General features: G+C 40.8%; 2 protein-coding genes across 2 annotated transcripts in view; one reads left to right on the forward strand and one right to left on the reverse strand.

The window, feature by feature from the left end:
- The window catches only part of LOC146796885 (extracellular calcium-sensing receptor-like), a 114,921-nt gene extending 104,192 nt beyond the window's left edge, over window positions 1-10,729 (reverse strand). Inside the window, exon 1 of the mRNA XM_085631418.1 lies at window positions 10,495-10,729. Within this exon, the coding sequence (XP_085487544.1) occupies window positions 10,495-10,729 (235 nt within the window). The remainder of the gene's footprint in view (window positions 1-10,494) is intronic.
- A 4,923-nt stretch (window positions 10,730-15,652) lies between these two features.
- On the forward strand, window positions 15,653-16,597 carry LOC146796886 (olfactory receptor 1f45-like). Its single transcript, XM_085631419.1, has one exon. It carries the CDS (start codon window positions 15,653-15,655, stop codon window positions 16,595-16,597), a length of 945 nt encoding a protein of 314 aa, XP_085487545.1.
- The last annotated feature ends 5,417 nt before the right edge of the window (window positions 16,598-22,014 follow it).

Below are 22,014 nucleotides of genomic sequence, written 5' to 3' on the forward strand. Positions count from 1 at the left end.
GCAGGAATAACACTTTAAAAAAGTTAAAAACTTTGTAACATACAAATTCATCAGGTGAGGTTCTTATAATCTCAATCAGATCCATAGTTCTAAAAATATTATATTTTGAACAAATCAAAATTGAGAGCGTGCATCAACCAAGCTGCTATTTGGACAGACAAATAGGACATGTACCAAATCTTGGATTCCTCCATTACACAAATCACATTGGCCGGTTTTGTTAAAGTTTCCACCCCACTTTTTTGTTATATCTTTTAACAGTAGTGTCCTCAGTCTTAGCATGAGGATGCAACGCCTAACCTTATGGTCCAGTGTAAAGCTCAAATATTTTGGGATCTCTTTATACTCCACCCTTGCTAATGTGAGCTTGTAATGCGATAACTGTTGACAATAAAGTGTATCCATTTCATGGCTCAGCCTCGGAGTAGATTTTTTCAAAAAGAACTTCAAGAGTTCCGGGGACCAACTTTGTAAAAGGTTCTTGGAGCACTGAAAGGGCTCCAAAGCGATCTTTAAATTTCTTTTAAAAGTATATACTCCTGGATCAGCCTTAAAAGTTTCCTGCCGTATAATTGCTCTTAATGTACCATCAGGTGCATGTAGTATGTTGTAAGCCCATCTGACAAGGTTTGCCATAGCTCTCGCATATGCACTCACGACCTCTAATTCTAATCAGAGTGCATGAATGGGAGTGGCTTGGCTTGTAGTCGTAAGCATACACAAGAGTTTTCCCTCCTTGAGATTTAAAAAACGTCAACGATTTATAGGAATGTATTCTAAACCATATGTTAGGATAGGGGTAATCTCTGTTCGGTAAACTTCCAGGAGAGCTTAAAAATGTTTGCCTCTCAGTAGATAAATAAAATTGTTTTATAGCACTAGCATGGGATACTGTTTTTAATTCAGTCTGTTGAAAGTGCAAAGCAGTACCAGTGGACTGAGAGAAAGCTCTCCCTAAATAGATGTAAGTAGATGCTATTTCTACTGTAGTTCCTCCTAGTTTTCAGGTAAAAGGTATAGCTTTTTTCCTGCCCCTAAATTGTACTATTTTCGTTTTTGTAATATTTACTCTTAAAAAATGTTCCTCAGTGTAATTAAAAAGAGCCTCCATATTACGCTGCAGCCCAATTGAGGTTAAATCAAATAAAACCACGTCATCAGCATACATTAAAAGATGTTTGTTTTGTGTTGCTAATTGAGGTGGGAAATTATTTACCTCCTGGAAACAGTCTGGTAAATCGCTATGGAATAGTGAAAAGAGTAGAGGGGCAAGTAAACATCCCTGCTTGAGGCCATTTTGCATGGAAATCTCTTGAGTTAATCCCTTATCTCCTCCCATTTGTACCTTACACCATGTGGTTATATGAAGCACTACTATTATTCTTAGCAGAACTATCGGAACACCTAACTTCAGTAGTTTCCTCCACAGGGAAGGCCTATCCACCTTGTCAAAAGCTGTAGAGAAATCTACAAACAATAGACTACCTGAGCTCTACTAATTACATATTTATCGATAATAGTTTGCAGGATAGCGAAATTATCAATCACAGAGTGGTTTTGACGAAAGCCTGCTTGTACCATAGGAATTACCCCCCTAGCTATGGCCCAGTCGTTCAGGTGATCCAAAATGCTGGCCGCAAATATTTTTCCCGTAGCATCAAAGAGGGCAATCTGGTGCTAATTACTCGGGGAAAAGCGAGAACCTTTTTTCAAAAAAGGAACCACTATACTGGCCGTCCATGAGATCAGAATTTGGCCAGTTTGATAGCAGTACATAAATAGGGGGGCCAAGAATTTACTCCATCCTTCAATGTTTTCTTTTAGGACCTTCACCGGGAACCTGTCTGGTCCCATTGCTGCTGTGTCTCTCGTCGCTTTTCTTATGTATACGGCAATTTGCTGATCAGTAGGCAACTTTATCTGCTGGTCGGTCTCTCTGTCAGTTCAATCGTATAGAGATTTCCCAATAACAATAGATGCTAGATTTTTCTCGTATAATTTGGATAAATAAGCCATTCTTTTTGTGCGACTGGAGTTGCTCTCAGTGGTGCTTTGTTTCCACTAGCTTCTGCAACTATATCCCAAACGGCTTTAGAATTTTTTAGACACACTGCTTTTTGCAGGTCTACCCAGTATCTATCAATTTTTGTTCTATTCTCTTCCATGCAAAGCCTTTCTCGTCTTTTCTTCATAAATTTAAGAGTATTGTGTTGTGTTCAGACCCAGGAGGAACATAAATATTAAACAGAAGTATTGGTTTAACACAAGGATTTTTATCTAAGTGCTTTAATTTAAGACATTGAACATTAAGGCTAGTTAAATTAATTATTTCAAAGTCCCAGTTTAGATCTTCTGAGAGCAGGATAGTCAAGCCTCCCTTTGCATGACCTCGTCTGGTCCCTGTAGCTGGAGTATTAAAGACAAAGCGCCAGATGTAGGTAATCCACAAATGCCGAATTCTTAATACCGAATTTTACCGATTCGGTATTAAGAAATCGGTATTTCTTATATAGGTAATGAATCTGTAAAAAATACCGATTCCTTAATATTCCTTATTACCGAATCGGTAATACCGATTCGGTAATAAGGAATACCTACCCATTCATTCCTATGGGCTTGGAGGGCCATAGGAATGAATCTAAAGCCATTCTGTATTAGCGATTCGGTATTACCGAATCGGTAATACCGGGAGGTATTTCAAGGGTGCAAGGGCACCCTGTTGCACCCCTGAAATGTGCCTGTGTGCACATGTGGCGCACATGCATGCCCTAACTCCTCGTTTGGCTTTACCTCTATTGATGGATCCGTTATACTTAGTTCTTGATGAGTTGGCTTCTTTTTCAAATTGAAGATCGGATAATTAGGGAGGGTTTTCCCTCCAAAGTCTTTTGATGATGTTGTTGGTTGTTCTTGATTTACTATTACCTCTTTGAATAATGTCCATAGTTATGTACCATAAAAATAAACTAAAGGACTTTACCTACCAATAGTCCCAATACCATTACCAAATAATCAGTCAGTTGGCAGTGAAGAAGATTCAATCGTTTATTAAACAAAATACTCTATAGAGGAGCCTCTCCGAACCTCACCCATCAGGTGCGCCGAGAAGACTGTTGGCTCGTATTCAAACATGGGGTTATATACTTTTCGGTTCAGCACATACAATCACTGTAAAAGGAAAAACACCAGTTGGCCCTCGAGCTCCAGGAAAGGACCATATATGGCACACACCAGACCAGTACAAAGGCTTAACTATCTATTACTGATGAGGTCAGGAGGGGTGACTCCCTTTCGTCTTGGTGCCTGGGAGTGTAGGCATGATGCCTCCAGGAATGCACTTATCACCCCCAAAGCCAGATGCGACCTTGAGTCTTTAGAACAGTCGAGTAAACAGCCTACCTTCAGCTGCTACCAGTAACTCAGATGAACAACACGTGATCACGGCCCGTGCTCGAGCATATGTGAGAAGAGGCCTTTTGTATGGTTCTCGGCCTACTCTTTTAGCAGTAGATATACAGGGAGGAAATAAACGAGTTTCCTCCAAACAAAAGCATATATATCAAATAGGGAATGTACGTATAGATACATCATGCTAACATAATTAAGGTCCGATACTCGTTATATACATGAAATCTACCTTTTTTATCCCTCAGAACGGCCCTTTTAGCATGATGTAGCTAACTAAAACAGTTCAATCTTCAAATATTCCCTCATCAATCTGCATTAGGTCTTTGAGCTCCTGCTGAACTAGCTGAGCTTTTACCGCTGTTGGGGATGGACCAGACACAGAGGAAGTGAGTTTTGTCGCGCAATAAGAGCAACATGCAGGTCCACATTGTACACAAACACAACACGTAAATATGATACCGGCTATGCATGCCAGCACCATCAAAATTTTCCATCCCCAAGTAGACAGCAAACCCCAGAACCAACCAGAGAGGGACCACATACCACTTTCTATATGTATCTCGGAAGCTAAATGATGTAGCTTCTGTATAGCCAAATGAACGGAGGGGGCAGAGTCAGGAATATAAACACAGCAAGAGCTGCCGATCACACGGCATGCTCCTCCTCGATCTGCCAAGATAACGTCTAAAACCATACGGTTTTGAAGCGAAACGAGTCTGGTCGCCTGTAGCTCTACTGTTATATTGGTCAGTATTCCTGCAGTAGTGTTAATTACCCATTCAACTACTCTAGATAAACGTCGTACTTCTTGGCTAGTAAGTATAGGCCCCCAAAAGGGTAACACTTCCTTCATAATGTCGGTGAAATACTGCAGTGGAGTATCGGTCTGAGCTATATCAGTGGTATCTATCACTCTTTTATTTCTCCTAATAAGCACGCTACGTTTATCTAGTCGGTGATCCTTGTGATAATTAGAAGGGGCAATATAGACTGGAGGGTACAGAAAAGACAGGTAGCAACGTCTGGTCCAACCTCGTGGAAGCCAGGTATAGGCACTTTCTCCACAAACAAAATATACATTAGGAGGTGTTAACAACGGAGGGCTGCTAAAGGTACGCAACTGATAAGTATAATTACATCGTCTTTCTCCTACTGATATGTACCCTGCTCCTTGAACACAAAACGTAGAAGTACTGTTTAATACAGGCACTGGAATAGCCCTATCTTCGGTAACATTACGGTCCTGAAAGTGTCGATAATATTGAGTGAAATTGAATTCAACAAAGTCCAAAATTTCATTTTTCAACCAAGTGGCATTTTCGTGCGTTATATACATATTCATACAGGTATTCGGATCTAGGGTTCCCTCTCCATTTTTCCCATCTGGGTTGAATCCTTGATGAACCTCAATATATGCTAAAATCATTTCATAATCCCTCTCTGAAAACCTTTGAGCGTCCACAGTGTAATGCATATACATCATAGAAAGCAATTTGAACCAAGCCTCGCAACTTCCCAGATAAGACAAAAGTAGGGATATAAATAAGTTATGCTTGTGCATAACAGATGGCAAAAGACCACAAACCCAACAATTTGTAGTATTGGTGGCACTGTGTACTTGATGAAGCATTTCAATGAAAGCATTTTTCACATATGTCTGCCGATGCCTTTCCTTATGAGAGGCTAAAGTATGAAACACATGTTCCGGAGGTGGGGTAGTTGTTCCTAAAACAGTATGTATAGGGTGGCGAAATTCTAAATATATGAATACTCCCAGTAATATAATTAGTAATATTGCTATAATAGCTATAAATGCAATCTTAACACGATGGTCCAACTGGAAAAAACAGGCATATATGTAGGAAAATAACGTGGTACAAAAGGGACAAAACAAGCAAAGGGATACATGCTAACTAAAAGTCCAACAATAAACTAGGGCTATGCAGTCCAACCTGCCAGAGGGTGCTTCTTTCCTGTGTCCATTTAGAGCCTCACAGGCAGGCTCCTATCGGTCATCACAGATAATACCAAAACAAACTTCTCACGTTGGAGTTATGTTCTCACACAACTCATGAAGAAAACACAACCTGGGCCCCTTTTAACATGAGATTCAGTCTTTCTTTCTGAACAGAGCAAACAAATGTTCAAGGCTCTCAGCGCGTTCAGTCCAGTGTCTCGCTCAGTACACCAGAAACGTATCTAACAGACATTCATAGCACAGGTCTGTACCCTATCGCTCAAGTCTCTCCCTATCTCCTACCATGTTCACCTGGTGTACCGTGCTGTTTTCTGGACAGAAATGGGAAAACTGGAGAGTGGGATAGATTATCTTCTATGTTTGTTGGATTACTTACTCTTTGGGACACTTAACCTCAATTTTATGTGTGTTTCGATTTATCCTTATATCCGGGAGTGTAAAGTCATGGATGTAATTTCCGTTTCCAGGATCCAATTGGGTTTGTCCAATTGGGTCTTTCAGGGTTGAGGTGGCTAGTTGGTTGTTTTCTTCATTTGATTCCATCTGGGCCTTCTGTTGTTTTTCCTTGTTTTCTCTTTCTCCCTCCGCGCCATTTTTTTTCCTTTTTCTTCTACTTCTATTCTGATTGGCTTTGAGCCTTGCGGTTATGAAGGAGGGAAAAAGTCTGTAATTGTATGACATCTTGATAGAACTGCAATATGTGCTGATCTCATTTTGATTTTCCTCAGCGATCGCTCTGTTCCTAATCTTTTCATAAATATTGTTCGGCTCCATAATTTTTTAAATGCCATCCTTTGGGGTTTTGCAAGACTATATTTCTTTCCCTTGTGACACCAGTGACACTGGCTTCCGGGGTCAAGAGTGTCTCAATATTTATTTACCCCCTCACTGCTTCGTGATTTTGTGATTTTTCCCAGTAGGCTTATAGATAGGACTTGCAATGTTTTCGTCGTAGCTTTACTTCGTTGTCCCAGAGAATACACAATTGCAATTTTTAGGCAACCAAGTCTCTGGACCTCTTATGACATACCTTGATTGCCAACTTTAAATCTAACGAGGCTTAGGAATGGAGGAAAGGGGAGAGGTTTTTTACTCGCGAGCTGCACCTACTTCTGTGGGGGCTGCATCAAATGTATGAGCATTCACCACCCTCCACCTGCACCGCTTATGGAGGATCCCTGCGTCCTTCTAAAAGCTGCCCGCAACCTCACAGGTGTCAGAACAGCAGGCACTGGGGTTAGCAGACAATACTCCGCCGAAAGGTAAAGTCAATAATCACAGTGTCAGGCAAACAGGACCATAAATAGGAGGCTCACATAAGTCCATATGCAGGTCAAAAGATTACCTCCAGCAATTGTCCTCCACGATTTCCCCCGCCAAAATGCACGTGGTCACTTTCGTAGTCTCCATTAGTCTCTCTTTTAAACAATCCTCTCTTTCTCCAGGGACATCCAAAAGCCATCTGCTCATCGGCTAGACCACTGGAGAAGCAAAGTCCAAAGTAATACACAGCTAGCCTGCAGGTGCCCAGGCTGTCAAAGCACTGTTCTGCGCGAGGGCTGTTTTCCTCTCCTCGCAGTAGCCACTTCCTCTAACAACTGTTCCAGGACTAGCAGCCCTACTGGAAATGAGTCTGGGACTGAGGCTGTCTCCGATTCTTCTCCAGAACCGTAGGCCGCACCCGGTCTACACGGTAAATAGACATAATATCGAGAAAAAAAATATCGACTGGACAGAATATCGAGTTTTTAATATAAAATGGACAGAATATCGAATTGCCAAAATATAGTGGTTAAGAATATCGAAAATCAGGTAAGAAATATCGATTTAAATAATATAGAAGTAAGTAATATCGACAGTCATAATATAGTAGTTAAAAATATCGATTTTTTTTATTTATAGTGTTTTAAGTGTTAGTATATGTGTTAAAAATATGTATTAATATTGGAATGTATGTTAGAATATTTTTAAAGTAATGAATTTTATGTTATTTCATTTTTGTGTAATATAATTCCGTAGCGGGTTGTGGGTTTATAGGGGAGTAGGGTGGGAAGTAATTTAATTATAGTACATTAAATAATAATTTATAGGAATTATTAATTATTTTTAATTTAATTTTGCGTTTTACTTCTGTAGCGGGTTGTGGGTTTGTAGGGGAATAGGGTGGGAAGTAATTTAATTGTTATTAGTTAATTATTAATTAGTATTGAAAATTAATTGGTTGTTGATTAATTATTAATTGGTAAATAATTTGTATTAATTGGTAATTAAATTGTATTAATTGTTTAATTGATAATTATGTTAATTGTATTCATTTAATATTTGTAGCGTGTAGTGGGTTTAAAGGGGAATATGGTGGGAAGTAATATAATTCCAAAAAATTAATTATTTAAATAATTTGTGTATATTGATAATTAATATATTATTAATTAATTATTAATTGGTATTATTTGCATTTATTAATGTTTGTTATAGAAAAATAATTGGTTGTTAATTAATTATTAATAGGTAATTAATTAATAAAACATGTATTGGTATTTATAATTAATTAATTATTAAATATTGTGTGATTGGTAATTAATTTTAATACTTTTTTGGTATTCATAATTCATTTATTTTTAATAAAATATTAATTTATTATTTTCCCTACTATTGCACTCACTGGAGTGGGAATAGTAATTTTTACCCCTACGCTATCCAACGTATTCCCTACTATTGCACTCACTGGAGTGGGAATAATAATTTTTACCCCTACGCTATCCAACGCTTTCCCTACTGTTGCACTCTTGGGAGTGGGAATAGTAATTTTTATCCCTACGCTATCCAACGGTTTCCCTACTGTTGCACTCTTTGGAGTGGGAATAGTGATGTTTACCCCTACGCCATCTGACGTTTTCTCTACTGTTGTAATCACTGGAGTGGGAATATTAAATTTTGCCCTCCCGGTATCCAACGCTTTCCCTACTGTTGCACTCTCTGGAGTGGGAATAGTAATTTTTACCCCTACGCTATCCAACGCCTTCCCTACTGTTGCACTCTATGGAGTGGGATTAGTAATTTTTAGCCCTACTCTATTCAATGCTTTCCCTACTGTTGCACTCTTTGGAGTGGGAATAGTAATTTTTACCCCTACGCTATCCAATGCTTTCCCTACTGTTGCACTCACTGGAGTGGGATCTACACACGCCTAGCTGCGAGAGAATTTGGAGAAGGATACCTGCTAGGTAAATCCCTAGGACACACCCTGATGTACACTGCAGATGAATGCGTTGGTGACTGTTATTAATGGCACTGTCTTCTCCACCTAGGTGATAGTGCTTATGCTGTGCGGTCATTCATCCTCACACCTTACCTAAACCCATCGACCCCAAGTGAGAGACGATACAATGTGGTGGACAAATCAACACGCAACGTTGTGGAGCGCACGTTTGGACTACTGAAAAGCAGGTTCCGCTACCTTCACAAAAGCAGAGGTGCACGTCAGTACACACCCATCATCTGCTTCAAAATCATCGCAACTTGTGCTATGCTGCATAACCTTGCCACTAAGAGAGGTACAGAAGTTGAATTAACTGACTCTGAGGACGATGATGATTTTGCACAGCCAGAGCCCTAAGCCGCAGGAGTGGCGCCAGCACCAGATGGGAGACATAGACGGGCTGAGATCACACGCAACTATTTCTGAGTAAGTAAGGAGACACAGCCAGTTGTTGCATTTTAATGACGTAGTTTAATATATTGGCACTACGCCACTACACAAAGGGCTCAACATGGCAGTCCTATTTGTAACCACCCTACGAGGATGTCATGGGTTAAGTCACCCAGTTAAGTAGACAAAGTGTGGCTTGCAATAACGCCTGCGGCCATGCACAACACTGCTGGATTCTCTTAGCAGACTGTCGTCACTGGAAATCGATCCAGTGCCAGCCCCATGACGTCTGCTGCTCCTCCTGGTCTCAGTTGCAGGGGGCGTTATACTGCTGCGACTTGTCATCTCCGCACTGTCCCCCACATCACCTGCACCAGTATTGGCAGCCTGAGTAGTTAGGAGCACTTCAAATGCAGTTGTGACTTTAGCAAGCCCCCTTGAAACATCACGGCTGCAGTGTGCCAGCCCTTCCTGCATGGCCACGGAGGGCCTGCAGAGCAGAGAAGTGGCTGTGGAGAGGCGGTTCACCGCCTTTGTATGATTCTCCATCTTCTGCCTCTCCCTGCGCCGTGCCATCCTGTCCTCATCAAGCTTGCTGCACAGCAGCATCACTGACTAGGACATGTCCCTCATGCCCTCTGCCATTTCCTTCATGCCCTCAGCCAGTGTCTTGTTCACTGAGCAGATGCCCTTCTCTATGTTCTGCATGTTTGCATTCACTTGTCTTTTATGCCGCTGTACTGATAGGATTGGTTTCCCTTGCAGGCGCTGAACCTGCAAACACACCATGCTCCTCACCCTGCAAAGGTGGACTGGGTTCCCTAGCCCTGCAGTGTCTGGCACCTGTGTGTGATCGCTCTGTGGGGGACTGCGATCCTGCATTATTGCCATCCACTGGCACTGTTGACTGTTCGCCACCTCTGCTGTCTTCCAAGGACAACTCCATCTCTTGGAGTCTGGCAACTGCATGCCTCCTGGGTCTTGTTAATGCCGGTGGTGACGCTGCTGCTGCTGCTGGCAGTGGTGGTGGTGCTGGCAGTGGTGGTGATGTGCAGACCTGCGCGATGTCTCGCCTGTGGACACAAATAGTACATTAGCTCACTAGTCTGGCAGGACTACGTACAAATAATACATTTTCATTTCTGCCAATCTATCTTTCTGTCCTCTGCTTGCTTATCACTGATGTGTGTCACATGCCTTTGTGTTCAGTGGGATGACTGTCATGATAGGTGTTAGGGAGTGGGGGGCGCAGCTTGGTGTGTATGCTTCTTACCTTGTTTGTTGGCAGCTCTGGCTGAGCTGTCTGCATCCCCGATTCCGCTGACAGGCTCAATGGTGGACTCCACCAGCTGTTCCAGTGCAGTCAGTGCAGGTGCCCTGTTTCTTCCTCCTCCTGTCAGGCTGGCTTGTGTTTTTGCTCGCAGCCATCTTCTTCTTTGTGAGACTCCTGACATCGTACCACCTTTTTTTAGTTCTTCAATTTCACGGGGGGTCACTCCTACCGCATTCACCTGTGTATGGATTCCAAGCCATATTTTCTGCTTCTCTGATTCTGGCACTGGCAAGGACTGCTTCCCAAACAGCTTTGTGTGATGTTTAACCACCTCCTCAATCAGGATCTGCAGCTCCCTTTCGCTAAATTTTAGCTTTCTTTTCCTTTCTGCACCTTCATTTTCTGTCTCCTTGTTGGCCATTATGCAGTGTTTTTAAAGGAAAGTTCTTACTGTTGCTCCTGTGATTTCCTCTGCACTTCCTGCCTCTCCAGAAGGTTCTGATTCAAAGCACCTGCATGGGTGTGGCCACTTCCTGGTTGGGAGGTGGGGTGAATGCACAGGATTGGCTGATTCCTCAATTGCTGCTATTTTGAAACACCGATTCGGTATTTACCGAATCGGTAATACAGATTCAGTAATACCAATCAGTATTAACGATTCGGTATTGTTTTTTCTGAATTTTACCGATTCGGTAAAAAATACAGATTTTTTACCTACATCGGAAATACCGAATTCTTAATACCGATTCGGTAAAATTCGGTATTAAGAATTCGGTATTTCACTTTTACCTACATATGGCCCTTTGTCCCTTAAAAGTATTCAGCACCTACATAGTTGTTGATTTGCATTTTTTCGGTGGACCAGACTGGCCAAGGGACATCACGATAGGACCAGGGGCATCCCAGAGCATCCTCAGCTCATAGTGGGACACAACCGCTCGACACGATCAGCAAAGAGGAGGGAGAGCAATCAACCAGCAGCGGTGGTATGCATACCGAGAGGCTGACAAGACTATCACAAAAAAGAATCCAGGGGGAAGATGAGAAAGATGAAGGAGGGATTGAAAGCGACACCAACAGCTAAGGGGAGGAAGGAGTTGCTTCTCCTCCTGGCCCAAAAGCTGAAACATATTCAATGATGTCCCCAGAACAGGCCCTAACAACATCTGGTCCCATCACCAACCCCTCCCTAACTCCTGAGGCCCCCAGCAGGAACCCTGGCCACTACTACCCTCTCCAAGTGCCCACCAAGAAGAGCAAGAGTCGATAGAGACATCTGTGCTCAACACCCCACATCCCTCATGTGAGACACCTTCCTCTCTATGTGTTTCTGTGGCTGTACTCTAAGGGGTGATTGAGACTATTGAGGATATTAAGACAGTGTTCTCTATTCGCTTGCAGGACATTGGGGATGAGCCATGGATGCTCAGAGAGACACAGTCTATGCAGCTTGATTCAATTAAGGCCTCCATCATCAATTTGAGTGCAGCTATATTGTCTTCATTGGCTTTAAGACCCACCCAACCTACTGTTGTTATGTCTCCCAGGTCTTTAACCCTCTCTGGTTCCCTTACCACTGCTCATGCTGTCTCTTCCCATGAGGTTTCTGGTCCTGCACCAGCCCAGTCATAGAGCACCCACGTGTGAAGGCAAGTTTCACATAATTGTGAAAGACAAGAGTAAGGATGGCCTGTGACTGTTTAACCTTGACCCTGGATCCTACTTATGAATTAACATATGGCTTGGTGGTGAGACATTATCCTTTAATTTGACTCTGGATTCTTGTGCTTGGACAAAGTTTTGACTGCTGACTATATTTTGTGACACCTTTTATATACACTGATTCCCCTGATGCCTTCTGCCTGAAGACTTCATTTGTGTTTCTTTCTCCCATTCAACCTGATAGGTTTTTTTGTAACTTCAGTTGATATTTCCCGTATCTTCTTTTCTTTTGCTAAACTTATAGAAATGCTATTTTCACAAGACCACTCTGTCATTAAAATTCCAATGTGTGTGTTGGAAAATATGTTGTTAGTTGTACATCTGTAGGTGTTTAGCATATGCTTTTAACATGATGCCTTGTGACAGATGGTCCTATAGGTCGACATGCAGTGCTCACAATTTTATAGAAACATATGTCCTCGAACCAGAGTAATCTTTTTAAAAAAACTTCTGAGTCAACTCAGGGTAGAAGTTGTGATTGGTGCACATATTTTTATTTATATACATATGTTGAGTGACAACACATATTTTCAATACTCACTGGGATAACTCTTGAGAATTTGGAATTGTGGGGTGAGGATCTTTGTGAGTGAGTCTGCATTCTGGGTGGGTGCTGATGTGTGTGTTCAAGTGTGGCAGCTGCCTGTGCAGGTGAATCTGTAGGCACTGCTGTAATCCTTGGCAAAATAACTTCACGTAGTTCCACAAGTGCTGGAGTGCGTTAGGTTCATGCTGTTCGCTGTGCTTTTGAACACCGGGTGTTTGTCCCGCGCTGTAAAATCATTGCGAATGGCACCATGTGCAGCTCAAGAGGGCTCACCTTCCTTTCTACTGCTCAAGTAGATTTTCTACTTGAGCGGCAGCTTTCTTAACACGAACAGAAGGTTTCTCAATGTGAGTGGTCATGACCTGCAGCAACCACTCGAATTGAAAAATACGAACGCTCGCATTAAGAAATCTCACCAGGAGGTTGATTTTCTGCAATTGCGCTTGCCAACTAGACCTTGGTGAGCACGAGTGAGGAAATATCTCTCCGGGATGTGTATTTTCCTCACTCGTGCTTGAAAACTTGACGTTGACAAGCACAAGTGAGGAAAAAAACTCTGCTCTACAGAGCAGAGTTTTTGGGAACTCATGTGCTCCGTGAAGTGCAGAGTGCGGAAAACTCCATTAACTCGGAGAACGGAGCAGCATTCGCCGTACGATGGTAGCCAACTAGCAAATATACATGCCTACACATAATAATTAACAAAACTATGAAAATTGCAGGCACCAGTTTAGTGTGCATCGATGGAAGGGCTGACCCCTTGTAAGCCGTCCACACGGCATATGTCAGAACCAGCCCAGGGGCAAGGCAGTATGCAGGTGGTTCTGTCCAAGGATCGCAATCACGGGAAAGAGTGGATTTCCTAGTCAAACAGTTGTAGTGCTTTGAGCTAGGGTGGAGTGAAGTGGCTAGTTAATCAGCAGCAAACCTTTTCTCTGTGTGAGCCAAATTATGGGTTACTGTTCCATTGTCAGAACATTCCAGAGCCGAAAACTGAACAGGAGTTTGTGTATTTGTACACACCATATCAACCAACTCTTTATCATAGTTTACATTATTTAAGATATTTTAAATAATGCATTCTATTCAGAATAAATTACTAAGAAAGATATGGTCATAAACTGCAGTACAAAGGCATTAGATGTATGTTGAGCTCGCCATCTCTCATGTATATTCCATGACTCAAATTATAAACTACTATGGAGAGAAAAACTCCAATGAGAGGAAGTGATATTGTTTGGATCAAAAGGGTATTGCCCACTGAAGGCTAATAATTATCTATATAATATTAATAGTTGTTCAGAATGGTGTCTATCCTGCTCCCATGTAGTGCACAGCCCATGTTTTGGAGCCGTTTGAAAACCAGGCACTCTTCATCAGAACTTATTGGCAGTAGATTGCTCAAGGTTTCACATACAGAAAGGTGCTCCTTTAACCTACAGAAAGCAAACAGAAAACATGACTTTATCACTGTGCACCTTTCTATTTGTGTATGAATTATTTCTTTTATAAAATGCTAAAAGCCGCCTTATTTCAATGTAAAGATATACCTTCTTCAGAGTCCAATACACATGCTGCTAGTGGCCAAATCAGAGCATCTACAGAGAAGTCCACTGTGCCTAACAGTCAACGAAACAAGGGGCATATTATCAAGAAACTGCGTTAAAATTATCGCCGCTTTAGCGATAATGGGCTTGATAATATGCTCTTGGGAATTCCCATAGAAGCCCATGTTGACACCAGCAAGACTTGTTCTCAAATCCAAGACCTTGCCTAGCAACGAAGATAAGACTTCCTCTATAATACAAAGGCTTCCAGTCAAGTTTATGAACTATTATCATGTGAAAGAGTAATATAAGCTATTCATTGGCTGTAAGTTCAGGTAAACTCCCACCATTTTAAGAAACACTTTTACCGAGCAACAGGCAACACAGCCACCATTTTATGAAGAGCAGGAGACCTGAACAGATGAAACTACTATTCTCAGGTCCCTCTGTGAAGCAGCTATGACAAAAAAAGTATTCCTAAACCATCCTCTGCTGTTCCAGAGGAAGATGAAGTAGGTTGGAATGGTGGAGATTGAGGAAGTGGGGAACTAGAGCAAGCATACTGTTGTGGGGAGAGCTTCACTCAGCCACCAGGGGAGAAGAAACTCAACGCAAGTGAGGTCACGCTCCTTGAGTGACCCTAGGGAAAACATGGAACAGGAGCTATTTACCACACCTGCTAAATAGCAGACTCTGGGCACCCATTACAATACAATGGTCGGAATAGGGTGGGATATTTACCACAACTGGTAAATACTATCACCCAGTAGGAGGGATTTAACAGATGTGGTAGCAGCCTCCATTTCAGAGTTGTCAACAGGAATATCAGGAATAATGTTTTTTCCAGGCCATTTCCAATGATAACTGTCAGAAGGTTTGACCTGCCGACAATGACCAGGGAAAAACGTGTTGTTTGTGGTCATCACTACACAACTCACACTCCAGTTCCTGTGTTAATACCTCCTTGCATAGGGATCTGAATTTAGCCCTGAATTTGTAATGAGGGCCCCTTTGTAATGTTGTTTACCAGATATTTTCCAGAAATGAATATCTCTCCATTGCCCACCACGTTGGATAAACACCAAGGCCTTAATTGGAACTTTTAGGCCTTGACCAACAGAAATGCCTTTGAGGGACTTTTTCATACCTTATTAATCTTTATAGGACAGTGGAGCTGTGGAATGCAGCTTGCACTGCGCCTACTCTGTATCATCATATAGGAAAAGAGCAGTTTATTCTCTTTATTATCAATTTCAGGGCGAAGTCTTGTAATCTGTGTTTGATAAAGCGGATAGCAAGATTTTAATAAACAAGTATAATTTAATGTGATGTCTGATATTTTTATTTTTAGTTGATCTTCTAGTGTATCTTTTTGTTATGAACTATATTTTTAATAGCATGTGGTTAAGGTCTTCACTGCAATTAACAAAGACGATGATGGTGCAGAATACGATGCTAATTTAAAACACGATGTGGCTAAAATATTGATGTGATGCCCTGTGTGTTTCTTTGCAGACAAATAAAAGCAATGACCAGTGGAAACCAGAGCATGACCACGTATTTTATCCTCCTGGGATTTTCAGACCTCCCCCGGTATCAACTCCTGCTGTTTGCTGTGTTCCTGCTTATCTTCATTGTAACACTACTTGGGAACCTGTCCATCATCCTTGCAGTCATTGGTGATTCACGGCTCCATTCTCCCATGTACTTTTTCCTGGCAAACCTGTCCTTTGTAGATATATGCCTAGGCCTGGTCACCATCCCACAGATGCTGGCACACTTCCTCATGGAGAAGAAGTCTATTTCATATGGGGGCTGCTTGTCTCAGGTGTACTTTTTTCTCTTGTTTGCCAATGTGGAAGACTTTCTTTTGACTGTCATGGCTTATGACAGGTATGTAGCCATCTGCAACCCCTTGCGTTACCCCGTGGTGATGCGAAAGACAGCTTGTGTCCAGATGGTGGCTGGGACCTGGGCTGCATCTACTGCAAACACCATCTTGCACACGGCTATGACATCAAGACTGTACTTCTGTGGAGCCAACGAGCTTAACCACTTCCTCTGTGACATGGTGCCGCTCTTCAAACTGGCCTGCTCTGACATTTCCCTCAACCAGCTGGTCATCTTCACAGAGGGATCTGCAGTAGTCATGAGCCCTTTCTTGATCATTGTTATCTCCTACATCTGCATCATCAATGCCATCAGGAAGATTCCATCATCATCGGGAAGGCACAAGACCTTCTCCACCTGCTCGTCCCACCTTACAGTGGTGAGCTTTTACTTTGGAACCATCATGTTTATGTATTTCCGACCATCGACTAGCTTTGCTCTGACTAGGGACAGGGTGGCCAGTGTGATGTACACCATCCTCGCACCCATGCTGAACCCTTTTATCTACAGTCTCCGCAACAGTGATGTGAAGGGGGCGCTGAGGAAAGTTTTGACGGGTAAAGAGACATCACCAAGCTCTTGAGAGATGTCAACATGGTTGTCCTCCCACTTGACACTCTATAATAGGAGGGCATGTGATTAAGTTGTGCAGTCAACTACTTAACCTGCTCAGTGAAGACACAGAAGATGAGTCACTATAGTCCTAACCTAACCTAACCTCAAGACTTAGGTACAGTCTCTGGCAGTAATAAGTAAGAATTGACCCTGAATCATTTAACATTACTTCTATGTACTATAAAAGTTATGTTTTCCATTAGGCCTTTCTCTGGTGTTTGTGTTCAGTGCATTGTATTCTGCATTCCTACCCACCATATGGGACTTCTACTTAATATTTTAACAAAGAATAAGTGCTCCATTCGACCATGAGTGGCTTGATAGCATGTGTATGAAGACCAGCCTTCTAGATCTTGTTTAGAGAATGCATTATTGAGCAACAAAAAACAGCTACAACTGACTGACTAAAGCATATCTAAAATTGTGCAGAAGAAGCTTCATTGCAGAAAGAAAATGGTTTTGATTCCCAATCTTAATTAACATTACATGGGGTATCTGTCAAATAAAAGCAAGGATTGGCAAAGCTAAAAGGCCTAGCATTGGCAAGCTGGTGCAAAAATATAAAACATTGCTATAAAATGAAAGTGGAAAAAAAGTAAAATATACTGTTACTTAAAATGTGGCCGCCTAATACTTACAATAAAAATTGTAATTTAAAAAAACATTAATCGATGCTGCTATATATATATATATATATATATATATATATTCACTGAAAAAAACAAAGGTTTCAGGGGCGTTATAGTTAGGAATTGGCATTTAAAAAAACCTCAGAAATTCACTGAAAAAAACATAGGTTTCAGGGGCGTTATAGTTAGCTGGACATTTCCCTCGTACAAAACCCTAGAAATTCCCCTGTTATAGTTAGTTCAGCTAACTATAACTCGCGCCTCCGCAATGCACTGCTGATGACGTCACATATTACATCACTCATGACATGGTCAGTGACATCACTCATGACATCACTGATGACATCTAAATGCCAATTCCTAACTATAACGTGCATGAAACCTATGGTTTTTGCCAGTGAATTTCATAGGTTTTTTAAATGCTAATTCCTATCTTTAACTTATCTCTGAAGATATCATGTTTAATGATTTTGATTGGATTTGTATATTTTTCAAATTCAATGTGTCAATTTCATTAATTACATTTTTTTTAAAATACTTTTTTATCACCATTTTTTAAACTTATTTTTTCAATTAATTCTTTTAAAAATTAAAAAATATTATTTGAACTTAATGGGTTTTTCAAACATTTTTTTTATATTTTTCAAAATATTTTTTAACTATATGTGCAAAACTTTATTTTATATATTTTTTTCAATGTTTTTGGATCCGTGCACCCTAAGCGCACCGTTACCGATCCCTACGCGATAGCATCCGCGCATGGTATGCGTTTAGTGCGCGATTGCAATGCGACCGGTACGCGACTCCCAGCGTATACGCGACACGTTCAATGTACGTAACACGACGTTTACGCGCTTCTGCGATGCGGCATCTGCGTCTATGACGCGGTAGGTGCGCGGATCCCACGAAATATTTAACATTTAAAAAAACATAGATGTATGTATTTCATGTGAATATTAATTGAAGACAAACTCTAAACTAGTCTTAAAACTAATATATTTTTACATCTAATCCTATAATTTTTTTTAATTCAATTTCGCGGATGCGCGCTGGGTGCGTGCTGCGTAAGCGCAAGGTGCGCGGATCCCCTGTGACCTGCAAAAAAAGAGATTTGATTGGTTCATTACACTTCCTCTTCTAACTATTGAAAGACCCCACCCATTTCAATCATTCTTCTTTGACCTTCTTTAGAGCACCATCTCTTTGGAGAGAAGAAGATTTTTTAGACTAAGTTTACACTTAGCTCTAACTTTTTTCAACCAAAAATGGCTTCAGGGCAGCAGGCATCACCTGCATCACCTCATACGTCTGAGGATGAATTTTTGGCGGAGGCACCACCCAAAAAACGTTTTTCTTCAGTGGTGTGGAAATTTTGTACTTTTCCCAAGGGGCAGAATAAGACCAATGCCACCTTGGTTACGTGCAAGATTTGCAAAAGAGACCTGTCGCGAGGGGATCCTAACAAGAAATACTCGTGCGACATGGCAAGTATGATGAAGCACATGAGGACCATTCATCCGAACAATCTTGCACAAGAAGAGTGCCGACGGATGAGAAACACTCCTGCTCCTGCGCCATCCACCTCATTGCAGTCGAGCACATTAAGAATGCATCCATCAGCCCAAACCTTGGACATCCGTCCTCAATTTGAATTTTTAAAAGTGCTCTGCACTAAGTGCAACAAGACTTTGTGCTATGGTGAGCGTCGATCGATCTGATCTGCCGCCACCAAGAAGTCACATTTGCAATTTCATTGTTTGGTTTCTTCTTTGTTTTTTTTTTTTTGCAGAAAAACCCCCAAAAATTAAAAATTGTTCAGAAAACCCCCAACAAATTATAAAATAAAAAAGAAGAAAAAAAAAGTTCTTGTAAGAACTAACTTTCCTGGTTTCAAAAAAGAGCTAAATTTCTTTGTTAGTGTTAGTTTAGATGAATGTATGTGTAGTACGTAATTGACTGAATGAATGCATTAGTAGCGTATGGTGAATGTATAAGTGCAGAAGTATGAGGAAGTGCTGCAGCATCACACAGTAACCTCTTTAACTGCAGTGTGCTGTAGTACTTCTGAAGCACAGGGATGCAACATATGTACATAAATATGTTGCAAATCTATGCTTCTGTCTGCACAGCTGCTTAAACTGCAGCCATGTTGTGACACAGGCACCCTTGCACCATAGTGAAAGGATATCTGTGTCATGTGCTGTTTGATTTTCTGCAGGAAGACACACCTTCCTGCACAAAAACAATGAGAAAATGCATTTTTCTCCTTCAATGTATGCTGAACATTTCAGCATGCATTGAAGATATAAAAATGTGGAGAAACGAAAACAATTCTCCTTGTTGTGCTTTCCTACACCAATTTTAGAATGGTGCACCATTCACACACATATCGACATTTATGATTTCTGATAAATCTAGACGTGTGTCTTGTTCTATGAGTATTCAGTGCAATCATACACAACAACACTTATAGAACACCCTTTCAAAACAAAGTGGTCTGCATGATGAGGTTGTATTTACATGGAGTATAAAAAGTGCACAGAGTGCCTTTTCCTCTCTTTGTAAATATGAAAGAGTAACTTACACAATAACTATGTTACAAAAAGTGACATATTTCCATTTTTAAAATTCCTTGCGAATGATAAAAGGTAAGCACAGAGTTTTGTCTGCAAAGATGTTCAAAGAAGAATGATTGAAATAATTGCGGTCCTTCAATAGCTAAAATAGGAAATATTATGAACTCCTCAAATCTCTTTTTTTGCAGGTCACATGATATCTGATTATGGTCAGATTTCAAAACGACATAGGTATAAACAGAGGGGCAGATTTACAAGCCCTTTGCGCCACTTTTGCGTCAATTTTAACATGGGAAAAGTGACGCAAAAGTGGCGCAAGGGGCTTGTAAATATGCCCCAGAGTGTTTTTAGAAACATGTTTACACTTTGTAGCTTCTTGCAGACCTCCTCATTCTGCATATTGAGACTTAGTTAAACTTACCTTCACAGTAATAGGAATAAAAAATGGTACACATTTTTTTCACATTTTCTTAAAAATTGCTTATTTTAAAATTTGGGTCTGTGAAAGAAAAGGAAAAAAAATGATAACATGTAATAATACATTTTTTACAACACAGCATAATTTCCACAAAGTATTTTTTTTGCCTTTTTTGCTGTTCTCAGAATATATTATATTTCACTAAAATAGTGATTTCAATCGTACTCATCATTTAACAGCGGGCAAAAAAAAAACAATCACAAAGATTGCTAAAAAAACAACAACATGCTATTCTCAACAAAATACCACAAGATACAAATCACAGATATATAAAAGGCTTACAGCTAACAAAATGAAACACCGAAGGACCCTTCATCCAAACAATCTTGCACGAGAAGAGTGCAAACAGATGGGAAACACTCCTGTTCTGTACCTGTAAAAAAGAATCACAAATAAATGTATATTAATAACTTTCAAATTTATACTATTCCATTACTGTACAAACACATTTTATATAAATACTGACTAAGAAACTATAGCCCTGAACCACAAGTGTGACGATGGTTAAAACACTACATGCATAGTGCATACTACTTTGAAGCAGTTCATGCCCTAAAGCCTGCCTCACTAAAAAACCCCACTAAAACACTACATGCTAACTGACTAAATGATAACAGTACTATAAGGAGACACACTGGGTGAGTGACAGCGTGTTTGCTAGAAGTGTATGAATACTAACTAGGGAATTGAAGGTGTGAAACACAACTGTGTAGGTGATTAGAGGACTGCATCTATACTGCATAGGCATTTAAAGTAGTCCATGTGGTAAGGCCTGGCTCACTGCATGACTACTTGGGTACTGACTGAATGATTAGAGTACAGCAAGGAGAGTGCCTACGTGAATTTATAAGTGGTAGGCTTTTCGCACAGGGAATGGATTAGTACTTGGTACTGAATGGGTCACTAGAGGAGTGCAAAGGCAGTGACAGGATGTTTGCTGGACTGTACGGATACTCACTAGGGAATTGAAAGTGTGAAAGACAAGTGTCTAGGTGGTTAGAAGAGTGCATACATAGTGGATAGGGGTTTGAAGCAGTCAATGTGCTAACGCCTGGCTCAGTGCATGAATACTTAGGCACTGACTGAATGATTAGAGTACTGCAAAGATAGTATCTTGGTGAATTTATAAGTGTTTGAGTTTTCGCACAGTGAATGGATTAGTACATGATGCTGAATGGGTCACTAGAGGACTGCAAAGGGAGTTACAGGGGGTTTCCTGGAAGTGTATGGATACTGACTAGCGAATTGAAAGACAAGTGTATAGTATGTTAGAAGACTGCATGCATACTGCATAGACATTTGAAACAATCTATGTGATAATGTATGGTTCACAACATGAGGACTTGGAAACTGACTAAATCATCAGACTACTACTAGGTTAGTGCCTGGGTAAAACTTTTAAATTTTCAGTTCTGGCACAGTGAATAGAATAGTACATGGTACTGCACTTTAGTGTCAAACCCTGACTCATTTTATCAATGCATAAGCAAAGAATAGCTTCTAAAGCTACTAAAACTTGACAACATGACCGATTTTAAAACAGTTATCTGTCATCAAATACACTGTTACCAAATGCCTTTCTCACAATCCTTACCCAAATGTACACAGACTCACAGTGTGATTTTAGACAAGCAACACTATCCCTAGCAGTTTACCAAAACTCATTCACTAGTCTAGAAGAGTTAATGGTACTGCACACAAT

This window comes from Triturus cristatus, chromosome 10 (genome assembly GCF_964204655.1).
Source record: "Triturus cristatus chromosome 10, aTriCri1.1, whole genome shotgun sequence".
In the NCBI taxonomy this organism is placed as follows: Eukaryota; Metazoa; Chordata; class Amphibia; order Caudata; family Salamandridae; genus Triturus; species Triturus cristatus.